General features: G+C 36.7%; 1 protein-coding gene across 3 annotated transcripts in view; it reads right to left on the reverse strand.

Moving 5' to 3' along the window:
- The window catches only part of LOC139970681 (uncharacterized), a 97022-nt gene that overhangs the window by 24711 nt on the left and 49960 nt on the right, over positions 1 to 22351 (reverse strand). For all 3 annotated transcript variants that reach the window (XM_071976578.1, XM_071976577.1, XM_071976579.1), the window contains exons 13-14: positions 12549 to 12706; positions 11447 to 11587 (exon numbers count right to left, since the gene is read on the reverse strand). In XM_071976578.1, coding sequence (XP_071832679.1) covers positions 11447 to 11587; positions 12549 to 12706 — 299 coding nt within the window. The remainder of the gene's footprint in view (positions 1 to 11446; positions 11588 to 12548; positions 12707 to 22351) is intronic.

Raw genomic sequence — 22351 nt, forward strand, 5'->3', positions numbered from 1 at the left:
CTCAAGTACAAATGGAATGCTGGGGGGCCACCTTTGACAGAAATGCTTACTATACCCAACGTACCAGAAAATAAGTATTTATGCCGGCAAGGAACTTCACAACAGGTTATGTAGCTATAGCTATTTGTTATCTACATTAAGATGTATGGACTTTGTTGTACCTAGAGCATGCTACTTTTCTTCACAATATACTCTACTTCTGGCCCAGCTCAAATCATGAATTGTTGTTTTCAAAATATTGCTACAAATACTCAAAACAAAATGTGACTGATTCTTTACATTGGTTCTATAACTGCAGATAAAGATCTGTGGCTAATACAATGTAGTTCAAAATAAGGTATACAGTCAACCCAATTGATGACATGTCATGAATTATATATTATAATAAAATTAGCTCATTGACTAATAACAACAACTTTCCTCTTTCACTGATCTGTACAGAATAAACAGCTTTACAATTCTACTTCAAAGCTATATTACTTTTTTTTTATATTGTTTTTGACAAAACTGAATGGAAGCTAGATTTGCAGATTAAGATAACTGCTTAAGAAAACTGATTATATTAAGAATAATTATGATTTCAGCAAAATTTACAAGATTTCTTGCTCCTTTAATGTTGCTTGGCCTTTTTTTTTTCTGATTAACAATTAAATGAATACATTCATCCTATAAATGAGTTAAAAAATCACCATTTTAAATTAGAGGCTAACAGCATGTCAGACGTAGTTCCATTGATCAACATTCTCAATCGTTATTGCTGCTAAATTAAGAACAAGTAATACTATAAAACCAACTGCAAATCTACTTACTAAGATTGTCTAGGTAAATCTGTAATGATATTGCAAGTCCCTTAAAGATATATATAGTACACATTAACACAGACAAGACAAATGTGACTTATGATTTATAGACTGTTTCTTGTACTCCATGAAAGAAAGGAGAACAAAGTGTGTACAGTTTCTTTGATATATATTTTTTCATCTGGCTCAATATCAATGAAGTCAGGTAGTCTGAGGTATTCCATCAGTGCACTGTTAATGGAAGTGCAACATATATGATCTCTCCACTGTATCAACTTCACTTAAGGTTTTGCTTTGTCCAATGCTTTGCAATTGTTTATTTGGTGTCTAGAGGAAAGGATGCAATAAATGTATTGTTGTAGTGAAGGGGGTGGGGTCAGGGGTTAGGGAGTCATTCAGCATATGGAGTATCTCCTTGCATCTACACAACTGTCTAATGTAATGCTATAGTACTCCCACACCATTTCTAAATCACACTCTGTTCTCCAGTCTTTTGTCTGTGTAGTATTTCAGGACCACAGGCCTGTTACACTTTTATGGCACATTTTGTTAGATGAATACACAAAATGTTGAAATTGGAGTGGAAAAAAAAGGCTTCAAATTGCTGAGATCATCCAGCCATATAACAGTCAATCCCTGCCAATAATTCATAGTCTACTTGTCAAACAAAATTAAACAAACACTTCTTCCCTTAACTGACAGAGGCTCATCAAACCATCCATTTGTGGTGAATTATTCAAACGTTTATCTGCCTTGGTGATATTTCATATTTATTCTTGAAACAAGCCCTTTGAAGTAGGCTACAAGCATATATTTTAAGTGCAATTTATTCACATCAAGTGGACTCAGGTCAGGTCATGACAATAAACTGTTCATATGTTTACTAGTAACCTTATCTAAAGATGATGTTTTATAAAACAAAGTTGGCTACCCAGGTGTGACTCCATAGTGTGCTCTACATTTGATAACTCTGCTCAAATCGGTGCAAGAAATTTTGAATGGGAAAGTGTACAAGGAAAAAGACTTGACCAACACACTCTGAAGTAGTATCATCAGAGTTGAAATGTCCCAATATGTCTTTTCCATGTTCCATATTCCCATGAGATATTGATATGCATATAATGATCTGTCTGACAGCTAGGGCTGGTTTATCCACCAGTCTTACAGGCTCTATCAAACACCTCCATTCTATGACAATTTTGTTTTCTAGAAAAGTCTCTTAATTTCTTCATTTATTAACTTCAGTTGATGGTGTGTTTACCTGGTACCAGAGAAAGTACTGCATTCATGAATGGTAATTGACAAAATCTGTTAGTAACACACAGCCTCACAAAACAAGTTCTAGACATACAGAGAGATACACTTAAGGATTCACATAGGCAACTACATGTGACAAACCTTGCCAGATTATGGATGTTGAGAGACTGGTAGTAGAATGTTTCAAAACAATTGTGAATGGTAAGAAGTTTAGAACTACCAAAGTCTCCTTGAATGCATTCATCAAGCACCACCCACCAGCACAGAAATGATAAGCTAGGTAATTGGGACTGAAAGGTAATCATAGACAGCTCAGGTGGATAGTAGTCTTGAGACATACCAGACCCACACCTGTGGTTTATTTTGAGGTTACCTCAAGTTAACAAACATCCAAACAAAACTACTGTGGTTTCAAGTTACAAATCTGTTGCAAACTGTAGCTTAGGGTATATGCCAATAAATTCCATAGTGCAATAAACTTCAAAGAAGAATTCCAAATGATTATTTCTGCCCCTACTTAAATGGACATTAAGATCAATCCCATGTCTACAGTCCTCATCCATCAGTGATTTTCCTAGAGGTCAAGATGTTACATCAGGTGAACTGACAAATGAGGTCTTTAAAGTGAAGGCGCACACACAGTCAACCAGAGATATGTTTCTTCAAAAAGGAAAGGAATCCATTTACACAAACACTGAACAATAGCAATTTCTCTTTTTAATGTTATTTTTAAAGGAGTATCATAACACTAAAAGACTGGGTATCATGATATGAACTAAAATTACCATGATAAACACTTACTATACATTCTCTTTAAAATGTTTGTACTTTGAGGGTGTTTAGGAGTTTCCCCCAGCTTTAGATCTATCTAATTTATAAAGTAATCATTTACCAAAATACAGCAAAACTGTATTCCCCCTCATATACTCCTGCACAATGTTAATTTTCCAAGCTTAGCTAGGTTAGTAGTTGTAACTAACTTCATATTTATTAATTACATGAACACTATTAATCTCTACGAGAGCCAACAACAGCAGGGATATTTGTGATGGTTTCATGTTTGAAGATGAAGGTACATACATTGTACTATCCTGCAAAGCAACCTGTTCTCCACAAGCTGATTTATGACTGTGATTGATTTGGTAGGGAAACAGAATTGTCAGCCAATGTTAACTTGTTGTCCACAAAATTACACTGATCAAGTTCGTCTGTTTCACTAACAATTTACAGTTAGAGTAAAGTGAGTTTTCAAAGAGTTTTATTTAATGTTAGCTGACAAGGAAGTACAAAGAATTTCCTGTCAAACCTTTTGCCTTCCTTTTATTTGAGTGGTATGAAGTTGGAAACAATTGAACAATCAAAAGGTTTCTAAGCCAACTGCAGCTGCAACCAACGAAGCCTGAGCAAGTGTCTACTTATACCGACACCCTCATGAAAAGCACGCTATGGAACATGACTATGTTTCATCAACAACTCTGTAACCTGTGTAAAAGGTTCAATTCACTGTAGGCCCATACCTACCTTGTCCACTCTCAGACCCCCCCCCTCTCAACCCCCCACCTAAATGCTTAAATAGTATATTTACCTCATAATACCAAAATCAAGCGACATGGAATTCAAACTGAACACATTTACAAATAGTAGGCTGTATCTCTTGGGAATGACTGCAAGCACCAAACTGTAATGGTGTGGAAAGTTCAACAATCTGTGGCAAATGGTCTTCACATACTTGGAAATTCAAAACAAAAAACCATCTTGGTGAGCATTAAAGTTTGGTGATTTTTTTGCACTTTGAAACTCCCTGAGAGTGACCACCAAGAAAATTTCAGGAGACATGTTATGACAGGCGACAGACCTAAGAGAATAAGTTTTCATAAACCCTGGCTTCCTTGCAGAGCTTGTTACTTTGCCAACTGTCAAAAACCTATCAATGTTGTTAATATACACTCCATGATGTCAGTTCAAGAGAAAATCAAAAATGTTTTTGCCAAGAAAAGTTCTTTCACTTGACCATATATGAACTTTCACGTAACATTATTTTTCACTCATGAAAATTGTTATTAACTGGCTACTGCCACATTGTACTACCATAACTGGTGTGAAGCACTTATTTGGAGCCGCTTAGAAGTTGGCTACAAACACACGGCTATAATAAATTGTGTGTCATAACTGTTCACTCTGATGTATACAACTTAATGTTTAAAAAGAAAACTGCACTTTTCTGTCTTCCCAGACACACAGTAGCCTCTTTAAGAAAAAAACATATCAGGATTAGCTCCACAGGAGGGCTCATAAATTGCTGCTTTTAAGCACAGCAGATCAATTAAAGGCACAAATAATATCCTTAACAACCTTCAACCTTCACAGGAGTAGTTGCAGTTCAAAGGCAACATTTTTGAAGTTTTCTGTCAGAAAACAGGCCAGGATCGAAGCTCATCAAATTTACCATAAAAGGAAAGGCAGAATGTTTATGATTGACGACTCCCACACCTAATTACTTGGCAAATACCATTTACAATTCAGTTTCATTAGGTCATAAAATCTGCTTTGAGTATAATTCATTTCACACCTGGATAAATCCTTCAGGAGGAAACATCACTGCTGGTATCTCCCCCAGCATGGTCTGTGAAAACAGGAGAACAGCTGAACTAAGATAGTGTTAGAGTCTTCTTATGATATTGCTCTAATAGGTTGCCAAGTTCATCTTAAGCTGTAGACCCTAAAATCTAGAAACAATGATTTGCCTACCTTTGCCTATTATTAATTCCTTGGGTATTCTAACATGTTACAGGAATATGAGCACATGCAAAGGTCCTAAACTGATACTTTTACTCCTGATAGCTGGCAGCATGAAAACTGCTCTTTATTTTAACTTTGGAACCAATGAAATGCATTGTTTAAAGCTCAACGAAAAATTTGCATTAAATTGTCTGAAAATTTAGCAGACTGTTTCAGCCAGGCTTAGCCATCAGTCTCAATATTTATCAACAATTTGATGCATGCAATGGAGGGTGTGGTGTTTGGGAGGGGGGGGGGGACATGTATGATTAGTTTATCTTGAGTGAATTCTTTCAGAAAAGATTTGGTCTACATTGAAAGGTGTGGGCCTAAAAGCTCATTGGAGAAATATCCCGGAAGCTCCATAAAGTTTCTACATGCTGTGCTACAAATATTCATCAATCAGAAGTTAACTCTTGGGGAACAGGTCAAAGGTTACATGTATGTTATGTGGCTCCTTGATAATATGCTTTGGTACTTTTCACAAAAAGTATGGGCCCAATCACAGCATATGTCAGAAAGCTCCCTGGAGTTACTGCTTATCTAGAGACCAGATTTCACATGAACATGCCAGTCAAGATCTGCTGCTGGAAATATTTTATTTGTGCATTAAATCAGATCTCCCATACAACAGGTGTTCTCACTTTAGTTCTTATTATATTCTGCTGTGAACTGGTAGTGTCTTATTGTGAAAGGAACCACTGTGGTTGCCCTAATTGTTTAGCTTGTCACTAACATACACAGGTGAGTAGTATCAACATATTCCTGCTCCATTAACACTGTCATCAGTGTCATCACTACTCTTATGGTTAAAATCATATCAGGAATTTGGCCCACAAATTATTACCATCACTATGGATTCAGTTAAACAAACTCTATATTTAACTTATACACATTTTCTCTTTTGTGGAGATGGCAACCATGTGGGTACAGCTGGATCTGAAGATTCCCTGGTTAGTACAAGAACCATACTGCGTATGAAGGTCAAATGTCACCATACATCAATAGAGGTCAGGAACCAAAAATCCATGTGAACACTAGCTCCTAATACAAGCATGACTTGAATATTCACTGAGTTAGACAGAAAAGCTGTAGTATTTCGGTAGAGGTCAAATTTAAACTTTGGTCTGAAAACCTTGTAAACACAACTCCACATTGAGGCTTGCTTGAACATCATAATTGGTATACACAAGAAACATTTTGCTTTTCATAGTAGTCAAAGGTCAGATGAGGTCATTACTTAACAAAATAAGGGGAAAAAAGCACACACAGAATCTCATTATTTTTGTGGAGTTATAATCTTGTGAGGTCAACAGAGGTGACATCATACAACTAATTATCTTCAATACTATATGATCCCGTTGTGCATTCAAGAAAGGTGTTTCATGCAAAGGTCAACAGAGGTCAAGATCTCAAACATCTCAACAGCTAGTATCTCAGTAACACTTTGAAAGTGAACTGTTGGTGACCTTTGTAAACAGAGATAAAGTTTGTCTAAATATGAATGTTTTATTAGCTCAGTTTTGGAAAGATGCCAATATTTTGGAGGGAAAAGAAACTCATGCTGATCATGCTGCATATTAATGCAAAAATAGATGCCGTCCTCTCATATCATGCTTCAAGGCACATGTACTGACAGTATGAATAGTTCCTTAATCTCATACTCCTCATACTGTCAGTATGAGTGCTTTGAAGCATGACATGAAAGTTAAGTATACAAAAACATTGTCCCAGCTGAGTGATTTGTGCTTAAAACTAAATTACACAGTCTAATCATCTCAATGGAATGCCAAAATAGCAATAAGATCCAATGATAAAATGCTTTAATTTATTCAGTAAACATAAATAGAATTAAACTACATGCATGTTATGTAACTCTCTGTACTTAGTATCCTCAAGTTTTAAACTAAAATCATGAGAGTTTGACCCCACAAGTAACATCTAACCCATACCCCATCTCATGATAACTTTGCACAATGACTAGTAATGAGTGCTATTTTCAAGGCTAGTGCTTCCAGCAGTAAACTTGTCTAATTATCTGCAGAACAGGATGTACTACTTCAGGTCGGCCATGCCTGTCTGTAGACCATTACATTCCAGACTAGGGTACTGAAGAGGGTATCAGAGACTTTGGGCCTTTGAAATACAGCCAAGCCTTCCCAAGGTATTTTGGGTGCATTTACCACCAAACTCCTTTGGTGTTAAAAAGAAGAGAGTTTTCCCTTTCATCCAAGGAGGTTGAACTCATGGATCTTCAACCTGTCAAGCCATTGAGAGATGAACCATCCCCAGAGGACTTGTTGGCAGGCAGCAGTTGTCAGTGTATATCTTATCCTCATACCAAAGTGACTGCTAATGGTCTACCAAATTATGAACTCCACAAAGCCACAAGCAGGGAAGTCCTTTCCAGGGCATACATGGTGACCCAATTGGTGATCTCAGAAGCAAACTGACAAATGATTGTGTCAATTCAAAGATATCTCAAAGAAGACAAATGACAACAGTTGCAGCCATAAAATTCTAAAATAGCCTTAAAATGCTTCTTCAAATTAAATTATCTATGACGGATAGAAAAGCATTCTCATTCCACAGTACTCTGTGGAGATGGTATGAATCAGTTTAATTACAGTAGAGCACACCATTTACAGCTGAGTTTGTAGGTGGTATTTAATAAATCATTTAGCTAATGACAAGAAAAGAGTTGTTTAATGAAACTGTTGCATTACAAAAGTACTCATATCTTTATACAAAAGTACTCATATACAATATACCATGCAATAAAATAGGTCAATACTCTTACCTAATCACCAGAGTCTCTTAACGACTTCCTTGACAATGATCATTTCCTAATTACTGTTAACATGTTTGTGTCATTTAATGATGAGGCTCTCTATTAAAGCAGCATTTTGCGTCCGCGACTATGATATTTCTCAAACTCACTGACTCCACTATGCCATAACGACATACATAACTAGCTATCTATTTATATTTTACTTCAAATGGTGGCATAAAAGTCGAAAAAATTGCAACTTTCAACTTTGTTGTTCTCCAAGATATTTTCCGTTGGGATCCCAATAAACCGCGCCCATAATATGAATACTTAAACACTACGAAAGTCATTGACAGATACGTAATACAACACCATGCTTGATTTGTGTACAGTCTATATGGCAGTTGTACCAGGGAGTTGCATAACAACTCCCAACGCAAAGTCTTGAATCTATTTTTAGCAACGGCTCATAACTAAACCTGCATCTCTGATTGGTTGAATTCAAACTAGTGGGTTTGGGAACTGAATGCGATTTAATTTTGTATGTGGAATACTCACCAATTAACGTTTTTGGCAGGGAAAAACTTGGCTAATATCTTAATTTGCTGTTTTGTGATTTGATGTATGTAAAAAACTCGATGGACATGTCAAAAAAAAGTAGAAAACGGCGACCAAACGCAAAATGCTCATGAATAAACATACTATTCACTGATTGGTAGAATTCAAACTAGTGGATTTGGAGATATGAAAACTTTGTCGAGGACACTTTTACTCGTTATCGATATAAATCGTTATTTACTCGCTAATTAACGCTCTTGGTAGGGTGAAACTTGGATGGTATCTTAGTTTGCTGTTTAATGATTGATACATGTAAAAAAATCGATGCACATGTTAAAAAGGTGGAAAAAAAGGGACCCAACGCAAAATGCTGCTTTAAATGAGAAGTTAGACCTATACAGGCGAATGCTAACATGTATCTTACAATTCAACTAAACTGACACATTAGTTTTACCCGTTGTAACCTAACAATTAAAAACCATGCAGGACATTTAAACTAACTCACTCAGAGGTTACCTACCATTTTGCATGAAATGTAATATTTGAACCAGTCCATACCATTTTTTCAGAACGATGAGCAGAAGTAAGTGTTTTAATTTTAATTCCAAATTCTCAAATTTATAAGATCCATATGAAATAATTTTCAACATTGAGCATCAGGTAGATACCTAATGCAGGGGCGTATCCAGGATTTTCTAACCCGGGGGGCGCGAATTACTATCTAAGCGGAGCGCCGCCATCGGTTGGCGCGTTTAAGCGGAGTGCCGCCATCGGTTGGCGCGCAGCGTACAAGAAAAATTCTGGTTTTAATACGCCCCAGATCACCGGAAATGGCACTTCTCGGGCTTGAAAATGACCAACTAGATGTACACTTTTGCCTGAGAACCAAGTATTTCCCATAGTTTTTTTTTCCATCCATAAACTTTTGAAGATTTTCTTCAGTAACAAATCAGGTTCGACCTCATCGCATGTCCTGTGGATCATTGCTTTTGTAGGTGATTCTACGTCGCGGCCCACAAAACTCGACAGCACCACTTTTCAAGGTTTTTAGCCCATTATTTGTTCAGAATTTGCAAATTCACTTCAAAACATACCCATAATGTTGCAAAAAATGTCATCTATCGACAACCAATATAGAAAACACTCCTTGAACCCCTAACAGACCGGTCAAAATTACACGAGTAGAGGGAAGTATGATGAAGAATGTTGGTAAGGAAATTTTCGAAAATTCAGACACAGTTAATTTATTGGTGTAGAAATATTAAACCCTCTTATAACGGCTATTATAAAACTTGGTTGAAGGAAATGAAATAATACCAGATATTTCCGAAACCGAACACTACACACATAGGCGTAGGAGGCGGGGGGGGGGGGGTTCCTACTGAAAGAAAAATAAATTGCAATGATGTATAGCTATTAAAAGGAAATGAAAAAATATCTCCTTCATAATTAAAATAAAGTTCTAAGCTTGGTCGACTAATTCGCCATTACTAATGTAAAAGAGAATTTGACATAATTGGACCTCCATGCTTTTTCTCCATCTACATAAGACATTTCGTTGTTTACATTAGCATCCCGCAGTATACTGCGCAATTTCCACGGGCCGTACGACACACGATGGTATGTGATGTAATAACCGATGCTTGCTTATATGATATTGACGTTAACTTGTTGAACGCGCGGAGCGCGCGAAAAAATTAGGTTATATTTATCGGGCAAGTCGTTACAGCCCCCCAAATCAAATTGGGTTCCTATGACTACACACATCGACAGTTTTGAGGCTGTTCATCCTGGAACCGCCATTTTCATGCTCACTGATATGATGTGATATCTGCTGTTTGCTTTACAAATTCGAACAGGTGCGCAGCGAATAATTTGCCAAGGGAGGGGCGAAGCCTGTAGGCAAACTATCTAAGCGTAGCGCAACCACGAGTTGGCGCAAAGCGTACAAGAAAATTTTGGCCGAAAATGCCTCCCAGATTGCTGGAAACGACACTTCCCATGTCTTGTAAGTTGCATCTAAGCATTTTCTATTTTGAAATAACTAGCGATATCATAAAAAAAATATGCTCGGGGGGGGGGCGGTTGCCCCCTTCCCGAAATGCGTCATGTTCCCCGACGACTTGGTCGAGTTCGAGACCAGCCACAGTTGATTTCATAGCACAATTGTTTAAGGCGTCCATACACACACACGCGTTATGATAGACCATATATAGTATTTATATAGATACATTAGTGAGAGAGGAAAAATGGAAACGTCAATAATGGAGTTGTCGGTGTAAGGGGTAGGGTGAGGCGCACGCCCCTTCCGAAGTCCTCGATCCGTCACTGGCTACCCGGCCATGTGTATATAATAGGGATCAGCGCTGTAATGATGTCACTGTTTCTCTTTCGCCCAGTGTCTTGGCAGTTTTCTTTTACTCCCTCCTTTTCACCGTTTTCTCTCTTTCTTCTTTTTCTTTTCCCTTCCTTCCTCTCCTCCTCCTTTTTCCCCCCCTCTTTTTTCCCTTTTTCTTCTCTTTTTTTTCTCTCCTCTTTTCCTTACCCGGGGGGCGCGCCCCCAACGCCCCCCCCTGGATACGCGCCTGTAATGAACATTGCCAAACAGGAGGAAACAATACATCTGGAGGATACCGGAGAAAACCGGAATAGTTATAGAAACATTAATAACACTCAATTTGTTTTTACCAAAGAATACCCACTTGACAACAGCACCAGTGGACAACTCTCAGTCTATGATACTCGGCGACAGTTTCTTATTGTAATGGTTAAGCTGTGTTCAATGTAATTGCTACAATTAAGAACGTCCATAACCAAACTTATGAGTACTACTCTACAAAATCATCAGCCCAACTTCAAAATAGAGTTGTTGTAGTCAAAGTCAAAGAAACTCTGCATTCTGATGGAATTTGGGGCTGGAGAAAGTTCACAATTTTACATGAAACCTTTCATTTTAGTTGTATGTATGTTTGTTATATGCTATGATTATTCTACATCATAATCACCAAACAAACAAAGCCAGGATAAGATTGACGTTAGAATGTTCAGATACACTTGACATTTTAAACAAAGGATGTTAGGAGATTTGGAACTAGAGAAGCTAGATACAGAATTAGGCTAGACATTCCTGTAAGATATTGTAAGACAGATACTGATGGTTCCACATCCAAACCTCAGTTAATACTTATGTTAGAATATCAGACATCATTAGAGCTTAACTATGTGAGTGGGAGGAGAGATGAATGAAACATAAGTTGAGTGGGTACTGATAAAAAGAACTTACCTGTCCGTAGATCCGCTTACAACAAATTGGTTATGAAATACCAGGCAGGTGACAGCACCCTGGTGATGCTTGTAAGTGCTCCTACACTTGAAATCTGTCATAGACCACACCCTAACAGATTTGTCATGTGATCCTGACACCCTGTTGACACAACCAAAACGGTATTAAAATTACAAAAAATATTACTCACATCTCACCATTTTTTTCGAACATTGGTCATAAAGAATGTAGAACAACTTTTCAGAGCTGAGATACCCATACTTCAGTTAATATACTACATTCTTTTCTTCAGTTGTGAGGTAACAAGTTAATAACATTCAAGAAAAAGGGAAGTGTTAGTTTTTAGGTACAACAAGCAGAATTGGTTTTTGGAAGTGCAGCAATGGCGACAACCATATTCCTTCCTTTGTAAAGTACTTCCTACAGTAATTAATCTAACTTGCTCTTTAGCATGATACATTGCCTAGGGTACCTTTGCAAAGCACAGCAAATTTGTTTTGAGTAACTCAACCATTTGGAGGCATGGTTTCCTCACTCACCCCCATACCCCAACCCCCACCTCCCTCATGGTAATTCCACTACTCAGTATAACACAAAGTAAAGATGTATAGTGGATGTAGGTTTAAGGAGTACACACCATCAAAGTACACTGAAAATTTATTTAAAAAATATAAAAAAGGCATATTTATCACTTCTAACCACATTCATTGAAAGCGCAGAATGCCAAGATCAAGTCTATACACTTAGCTAAAACATTAACATGTTATTCAGTGTGTTGTGTTCAGTGTGCCGCCCAGAGCCAGGTCAGGCCTGGGGAACAATTATGTCACCAGACCTCCAATTTGAAGTCTTCATTTTCCTTTTAAGTACATTATGAAAATGAAACTACATTATTGTTTATCCCATATTTCCCTGAGCCCCCTAATTTTCCTGGCATGGTAGCCCTGTAAACTTCCCCCTCATCTGACCTGCTAATATATCTGGCTAAAGTGATTTCACTGATTGGAATGGTCCTACTACATAATACAGTAACTTCATTGATAGGTACGCCCTCACATATAACCTAATTCCCTTATTGATAGCATTATAAAATGTTCCTTACAAGTAATTTTTATTGAACTGTAAGCATGACACAACACCAGAGTGACCAGATAGTAGTGCAACCTGCGTAAACTTGACTATATCCCACACTCTGATGGACATATCCCAAGATCCAGAAACAATGTACTGCTCATTGAATTGAAGACATCTGATGCCACCCTGTTGAAAACAAAATAGAAAAGCTACAAAGGCTGACTTGTGACAATATAATTCTGTTTCACCATGCAATAACACACTGAAGGAGTAAAGGTGTGAGGAAGGAGTAAGAATATTATGCAGAGGATTTAAACTGCCCATTCCACATAAAATACATTGCCTGTCAAGGCTTTCAGGAGACATAAATATGTTGATATCAAAGTTATGTTGTTTGGTATTGAAATTTGCCAGACTACCATAAAGATTAAAATAACTATGCCACTTGTTACACAACTGTTTACACAATATAGGAAGATTTTCAAATTCAAAACAAGGCAGAGTAGTCAGTCCAGTATATGTATAAAGGTTTTGCATTATTTGACCCAAGGGGCACATAAGAGCTAGTCCATCAGAATAACTGGAAGAGGGCAGTAGAAGGATGAAACATTGATCAGGACATTCACAGTTGTTTGCAAGTCAAAACATCATGTTTGCAAATCATCTGCCTAGTTGGTTTGCATTTCATGTGAATCAAAACTCACAATATGTTTTATAATAAAATCCCCACTTGCATAATAGACATACCCCCCCCACCCCTTGCATTTGAAAAATTGACAGCAACAAGTCACAAGTTTTCTTGAAAGTGTTAGTGGCTGGTTAATTTGTAGGATTGGGCGATACATAGAACATTTGCATCCATATTCTGTAGGTGTCATGACTGTGAGTAGGTTACATGTGAAAATGATGACTGAAGGAACTTAGTTCAGTTGGCTTACGCTTTTCAAATTATGTTCCATCTGCCCAGTACAATGGTTGCCGGGAAAACATTTTTGGGTTTACCAGGAATACCATAACGTTTTTTGGGGAAGTAGGAAAAATGTAACATCTCATCAGGGAGATAATCCACCCAGGCTGTCAGGTAGATTGAGTCAGTTTGTTGCAAAGGAATCAGTTTTGTTTGAGCACAGTGAGGATACAATAACAACATTTTTGTTACACTCTTGTTGAATAACCTAACAATTTCTTATTTACCACCTTTCGAGTGATCATGTTTCATATCTGCAGTAAATCTGAATACGTCCGGGCCACAGGTAGTTTAGAAATTTGCTTATTGAGCATTCTCATTCATTTTGTCACACTCCATCACAATAGTTGTGTTGTACGTAGTGTATATTCAAATAGCGTTATTTAATGTTGGGTTCTTGATTGGCAGGCAAGAGTAAATTTTCATGTAACCATAAGAATAAATTAGAGGCGTAGAAAGCATTAAAAACATGAAAGGCTGAAAGCAGGCATTGGGCCATTTCACAGAAGAATTTTTGTAGATCTATGCTACTGTGGCCATCTTGGCAGTTAAACCCAAATCTTGCAGTTTCAATCCAAATTATCATATTTTATCCATAAATTGCAACATTTCATCTCAGTTCATAAGTTTGATGTTTAATTTCCATCAAGTGATTTTTTTGTACAAAAATCTTTCGTTTCACGTAGAAATTGTAACATGTAATGTCTAAAACATTGTTCTTTTAACCTAAAAAAAGTAACTTCCACAACCAAATGTGACACATTCACATAAAATTGCAAAGCTTCATAAGTCAAAATTTCCATGTTTAAGTTATATCTACAACTATTAACGTTTTAGCTTCAAATTATTGTGTAATTCCTAAATTGTATTTTTTCCCTCAAAAGTTTTGTCATTTTATCTCATAATTTCTCACTTGTGACCTATCTTCTCACATTCCACCTCAAAACTATGACAAATTACTTTTAAATGCAATGATTTAGATTTTACAACATTTAAGCTCACAATTTTGAAGTTAAATCTAGTAATTATCATTTTTTTTAAATGTTAATTTTTATCTCCAAATTTTATGGTTTATCTCAGAATTTTGACATTTAATCTCATTTTTTCTCAAAATGTTGACCTATTACCTAAACATATCTACATTCTATCTTGAAAATGTGACATTTATCATTAAATTGTGATTTTTTCATGTCAATTTTATCATGACATTCCTCTAAGTAGTCTCGAAATTTTCAACCTACATTTAAAGTCCTTTAATGTTGATGTAACAAAATTGAAATGTTGATATATTATGAGAGTAAAAATGTATCACTTCAATGTTCAAGTGTTCATAGAGTGGTGTCATCATCTATACACTGTGACAAACAGATAGTGTTGTTGGGCAAAAGTGCCAAAACTGCCCCCCTCCCCTCCCCCCTCCCAATTCATTGCACCTTAGTGACAGGTTAACTGTTTTAGCCTTTTCAAATATACATATCCTAGTGTTACTTCAGAAAACCCATCTTATGCATCAAGCATTCATGAATTTAAGCACTAATTCTTTGTTCATTAATTGTTTTGCTTTCTTTTAGTGTCTTTCTCTCCTGCGCCTTGAGCACCCTTCCGGTTGGATATGCGGGCATTATAAATCACCATTATTATTATTATTACAGTGATCAGCAACATTTATGCCAAGAAACAGAACAAATACAACATTTATTCAGGTAAGCACTCTCACACTTTGTATGGATATGTTAAAATAAACACCAAATGTACCATACATGCTGTACTGATCTTCACATGCTTTTCAAGTTTTTAATTTTTCAGTCAGAATAAAGTGAGTTCGGTCAAACAGCTGGATGTGAAATTGAACTGACCTAAAACGTGGTCAGCTCAGCATGAGTCAAACCCTTTTGACATCAAATACAATTTCTGAAGACCATGTTGAAAATATCAACAATTGAACAAAATGTAACCTGTTTGTAAAAGTAAGAAGGATACAAAGCAGGACAAGGTGTAACAGTATTGTGCACATAGCAATTATAAATAGCATTAATTAATTATACAAATACAGATATGACTAACATGATATTCATAGTCCACGAGTGATGAGAATAAACATGATAAAGATTGGACTAAAGGCTGCTGCCTTGTTTCAGGTCCCATGTGTTCATTGTCTCTTACTAAACTGTCAACTTTTCACCTAGTCCCATCTTTCCTTTCCAAAGTAAAATGAAGATTAGACGTGCCCAGCCAGAACATCCCTTTACAGTATTCCTTTGCAAGAATCCTACTAACTTCCACACCAGGTTAAATGGCAGTGGATCACACTACACAGATGGCCATATTTTGTTTCTTCTATTAACTCCATTACTTTGTGCTACCTTCACAAATTGTTGCTAGTAGAATGGCTATGCACAACTGTGTGCCCTATGGCTATGCACAATTGTGTGCCTCACGGCTATGCACAATTCTGGTGGCACTCTTTCCTTTTGTTGCTGTTTCTCTGTAATGGCATCTATATATATATATATATATATAGATATATATATATATATATCTATATATATATATATATATATATATATATATATATATATATATATTTTTTTTTTGGAAAAGGTTACAGGGCGAATAGTGAAAGATAATAAATGTGTAACATCAACATGACTGGTTTAAGTTAATAAACTCAAATCTTTTAAGTGTGAAAATTCATGTAATCAATATGACAAAGGCATTCTGTTGACAAGTTCCATGTTATATTTCTATAATCGGAAATGAGAAACTGTAATGGAAAAGATTTGTGTTTTGACCTGATTGTTGACAAATATGATTGGACTATAAAGTTAAACACATCAAAATGGTCAATTTACCCACAATATCAACTTTTTGGGTTTCATAAATTTAGCACAAAGACACACAAAAACAACTTTCACAGCAACTCATGAATATTTTACAAGATAGAAGTTAGAATAGCAACTTGGTTTTAATGAGGGTTGATTTCCCCCAATCATAAAATAATGGCCATCAAACCAAAGATGCAAAAACAAAGAAAATAAATACAGAATTCTGGTACCAGAACTCCTTGATGTGAAGGTAAAAGGTCTTCTGATTTCACCAGTATATAGCCTGACCTAATTTTGGATTTTTCATTGTACAGATAGGACATTTCAAAACGCTGAAAAAATATTACACCATGCGAGATTTATCTCATTCACTGTGTCACAAGAAGATACCTTTACTGCAGTCACTTGAATATAATTCAACATGTATGGTTCAGGTAAATCAAATCCTGTTTCTTATTTTTAGCTAAAAGAGCCTCAGTACTTTGACAATCTGTTTACACCTTTCATCATAGCATATTTGATTCATTGCTTAAATCAGCATGTGACAATCAATTGTTGGTTTGAAAGCAAAGATCAGCATTTGTTGATTTATCATGGACCGTGACTGATTGTTTAAAAGAAAAACCCATCACACTCAAAACATGTTTGGAGTAAAACAGAAAATACTGCCTTGCATGCTCCAAAAAGTTCTCAGAGGTTGCCAGTTTCTGTATAGTTGAAAATGATACAATAAACATTCATGTACACAATGTTGACAGAAATGGCCACCTTTGGTCTTGAAACAGAAATTTGCATATATACTATGAGAATGAAACTTGAAAAATAGTGTTTTGTGTGTGGTCTCTGTGCTGTTTTCTTTGTTTCAAGCACTGTTCAGAGGAATGAATAAGATCCAAGAATATACTTTCCCCTTTGACCAACAAATTTATTCACAACACATCGGCATCTCTCCTCAATTTGCTACTTCATTATACTATTGAGAATTTTGCTAAAACAAAAGTTGTGAAAAATTAATGCAACGTTGATGTTAAAGTTCATGGGTTTGCCTACTTTAAGCATTAATTTTAAACATAGCTGGGTAGACCTATCATATATAATTAATGTACAATATCAACTACTGAGTATATCTACGTACTCAGGTGCGTATCCAGGGGGGGGCGTTGGGGGCGCGCGCCCCCCGGGTAAGGAAAAGAGGAGAGAAAAAAAAGAGAAGAAAAAAGGGAAAAGGAGGGGAAAAAAGAAAAGGAGGAGAGGAAGGAAGGGAAAAGAAAAAGAAAATAGAGAGAAAAAGGAGAAAAGGAGGGAGTAGAAGATAGCCAAGACCTTGGGAAGAGAAAGATCCCTATTATATACACAGGGTAGCCAGTGACAGATCAAGGATTACGGAGGGGGTGTGCGCCTCACCCTACCCCTTACCCCGACAACTCCATTTTTGACGTTTCCGTTTTTCCTCTCTCACTAATGTACTTGAACTCGACCGAGTCGTCGGGGAACATAACGCATTTCGGGAAGGGGGCGACCGCCCCCCCCCGAGCAAATTTTCTTTATGACATCGCTAGTAATTTCAAAATAGACAATGCTTAGATGCAACTTACAAGGCCTGGGAAGTGTCATTTCCAGCGATCTGGGGGCATTTTCGGCCAAAATTTTTCTTGTACGCTTCGCGCCAACTCATGGTGGCGCTTCGCTTAGATAGTTTGCCTACAGGCTTCGCCCTCCCTTGGCAATTACTCGCTACACGCCTGTTCGAATTTGTAAAGCAAAGAGCAGATATAACATCATATCAATGAGCATTGAAATGCATGTTCCACGATGAACAGCCTCAAAAACTGTCAATGTGTGTAGTCAAAGGCGTAGGAGCCAGATTGGATTTGGGGGCTGTAATGATTTGCCCGAAAAAAAAGCCAAAATTTTTCGCGCGCTAAGCGCGCATTCAACATGTCAATGCCAATATCATATAGGCAAGATCGGTCATTACATTGTATGGCATCGTGTACCGCACGGTCCGTGAAAGTTGCACAGTATACCGCCGGATGCTAATGTAAACAACCAAATGTCTTATGTAGATGGAGAAAAAGCATACAGATCCATTTATGTCAAAACTCTATTTTACAGTAGTAATGTCGGCCAAGCTTACAACTTTATTTCAATTACCAAGGAGATCATTTTAAGCTATTCATTGCTATTTATTTTTCTTTCAGTAGGTGCCCGAAAAAAATGGGAAAACAATTGGGGGGGGGGGGCTGCAGCCCCCGCCTCCTACGGGACCTACCCCTATGAGTGAAGTGTTCGGTTTCGATATACCTGATATCGGAAATATCTGCTATTTTTCTGTTCCTTCAACCAAGTTTTGTAAAAGCCATTATAAGAGGTTGCAATATTTCTACACCAATAAATTAACTGTGTCGGAATTTTCCAAAATTTCCTCACCAACAGTCTTCATCATACTTTCCTCTACTCGTTCAATTTTGACCTGTCTGTTAGGGGTTCAAGGAGGTTTTCTATATTGGTTGTCTATAGATTGAATTTTGTGCAACATTATGGGTATGTTTTCAAGTGATTTTATTCACGAGAAAAGTGAATTTTCAAATTCTCAACAAGTAATGGGCTTAAAACCTTCAAAAGTGGGGCTTTCGGATATTGTGGGCCGTGACGTAGAATAACCTACAAAAGCAATGATCCATAGGACATGCAATCAGGTCGAACATGATGTGTGACTGGTGACAATCTTCAAAAAGGTTATGGATGGAAAAAACTTTTGGGAAATATTTGGTTCTCAGGCAAAAGTGTACATCTGGTTGCTCATTTTCAAGCCCGAGAAGTGCCATTTCCGGTGATCTGGGGGGTATCAAAACCAGAAATTTTCTTGTACGCTCCGCGCCAACCGATGGTGGCGCTCCGCTTAGATAGTAATTCGCGCCCCCCGGGTTCGAAAATCCTGGATACGCGCCTGGTACTATAGCGTTGTTAGGAGTTGTCATCAACCATTCACTCCCTAAGGCAATAATCAAAACACCCATCTGGAAACCCACATTAACTTAAATAGTTAGTATCAATGGGACACAAACTAAAGGTTTATTTGGCCACACTGAAGTGTGTTTGCAATGATATCTATCAATCAAAATATCTTCAGTTGTCAGAAAGTCTAGTAAAATCTTTGATGTAACATTTTTGTTAATTTAGCCAATGACCAGCTCTAATGATTGTTGTTGATCTATCCTTCAAACATGAACTCTACAAATGGGTATTAAGTTTAGAACGCCATGTAAAATCACAGATCTTTTTCCATTGATGATAGTGTTGACATTAACTGTAGTATAGTGATGAACTCTGCTCTGTGTATTAACACTAGTGTTGTTTAAGTACAGAGGCTATTTGAAGCTAGATGCAGTCATGGCAACCTTTTAAATCGATAATGACAAAGATGTTACATTATAATTGAGCAAAATGTGGAACCATGTTAATCTTTAAAATTACTGTTGCAAGATTATAAATTAAGCCAGTGTTTCTTAACCTGGGGTGCACACACCCCATCCTGGAATCCTGCCTCGCACCCAACAGCTATATCTAGGTATAAACAACAGATTTTCTGAAGAGTAAGCTCCTGCATCACACACCAAATATGGGAAGTATGTATCCCCAGCTGGTAAAGGGGTAAAAGGTTTTTTTTTTAATTGCTAAGTGGTAGGAATAGTGAAAAAGGTTAAGAGATGCCACATTCAGACTTCAAGATAACTTTTTATCAAAATCTGAAGTTCTTTGAGAGAGACTCTTTGCATTAATTCTGGTGCACTGTGGATAGTATGCAATGCTAAACTCTCTTTGATTCAGAGCATTTAGCAGACAGACTTATTACACCTCAACTTTTTGAGAGGAAATAAATTTTATTGTGGATCTCTGAATTTCTCTTGGCATGTAACTTAAGGAAACTGTCTGTATGACAATTTTATACTAAAATAGAACATTTAGAAAAGCTAGAAGCATGTCTTAGAATGACCAATACATATTTTTTTTAGGTAATGTATGCACATTGAAAACTCCACAAATCTTGCTTTACCATGTTGTAAAGATTAGTAAGCTGTTAGAACAGGATCTGAAATTGTGATCAATTTAAGTTTTAATGATATATCATTGCTTTAATCAGAACCATTGCAAATAAGAGTGAACTGAATTATCATAGTTGGGACACAAGAATATTTCTAACAATTTGAACATGATACTTGTACTATTTAATAGGAAAAAAACATAAAGAAAACTACAAAGCCTATTGACGGCAAACTTCAGAACAAAAATATTAGTATTTTGACCATTAAGACTGCAGCACTTAACAGAAAAAAAATACCCTGCACACATTCTTACAATCAACTGTCCTTTTTTGATATTCAGACAGCAAGCAAACTGTGTGAATGAATTGTCACAATTGATTTTCTCTATATGCATGGTAGAATGGAAGTTATTCTATACAAGTCTTAATATGTAAATGATATGAATAAAGGAAACTTCAACTGACAAACAGAAATCAGAGGCCCATAAGAATTGATCTGAAATCTGTGTGGGGTGTAGATCAAAGTAACTTGACAAGTGACATTAACTTTTGTCAACTTTTCAAGGATGACAATTTCTTATGATTATTCATACTAACAAAAACTTGAGAGCAAAGTTTTCAATGTGTACATCCCACAGAGAACACAGTTGTTACTTACACAATTTTAATTAAGATTCCATTCTTCAAGATTTTGAAAGGACCCATGGAGTTCCCTTCAAAATTTCTCATGGCTGTCGACCACAAAGTACTCCAACCTATGTCTGCCACTATTTAATGATGGGCGATGACTTAATGAGGTGACCCATGAACTTCAAGCAAATATCACAGGTACAGACCAGCATGGTGTTAGCAGAAACCACATCTGGCTTACAGATGTTCAAGAGAATCAAGGCGCAACAAAGAAATCTACTTTGCACAAATGTCTCAGGCCATCTCTAAAACTAACTTACTTCTTTTTTTAATTACACTAGAACTAAGACACTGTATTAGAATTCAAATAATGCTCTGAAAGAAACAACTTCCAATTTATATGAAGAGCCCAAATCACATGTTTACAACTAATTATATGTAAGGAACACTACAAAGAGAGGGAGAGAGAAAAAGCAGAGAGTGATGTGCCTTAAATGAAAGTGGAAGTGACATTCTTTGTGCATCATTTCTTGCTGAAGATAATCCACTATTACCTCACTTCCTTCACAACAGTTTAATATATAACAGGTATGTCATTACAAATAAAATATTGCAAGAATTGAGAAACTTCTCATTGATTATGAAAGCATGTGTTTGAGGAATGGTATTAATTACTTATGTCAAGTTTGTTAGCCAACCCCACCCACAGATCTATAGTTACTCAAATCTTATCTGGGCAAAGACCTTACTTGTGAAAGGAAATGAATACAAACATGGGAATCTACTTACTTCCAAGATACCAGTCTTTTCATGCAACCACCCACTGGTTGGCTTCATGCCCTGGAGGAATGCAATTAGTCAATCTCAACTGTGTTAACTTTCTTAGTAACAACTGATACTGCTCAAAGTAAATGCTATTTTCACTTGCAAGCCTTCAACACAGTGTAATTGTACTCTCTTGAAAAGCATCATCGCTAAGTTATGTGACATGTTGTCAAACATTTCAGGAGTTAGCAAGTCTTACCAGCTAGCAGTCTGATATATCACAGTAGTATTCATTACCAACCAATTTCCTCATGTCTTAATTTTTTGAAGTGTGTTTTGTACATGACAGGGAGACCAACAGTATGTTAGGGCCACACAAGAGCGGAGATTAAAGAGACTATGAGACCACAGAAATTCAGCAGATTCAGAATTAGAATTTGACAAAGGTCATCTGTTCCCTAGGTACATATGTTTACCCTTTGACCTGTTGGGTCTGTGCATAAAAGTATTACATCAAATGAAATACTTTTCAATGTATGTAAGCAGCAGCTTGACACAATGTAAGCACCCATGGGATGATAATATCTAAATTGTACTTT

This window comes from Apostichopus japonicus, chromosome 8 (assembly GCF_037975245.1).
Source record: "Apostichopus japonicus isolate 1M-3 chromosome 8, ASM3797524v1, whole genome shotgun sequence".
Classification (NCBI taxonomy): Eukaryota; Metazoa; Echinodermata; class Holothuroidea; order Aspidochirotida; family Stichopodidae; genus Apostichopus; species Apostichopus japonicus.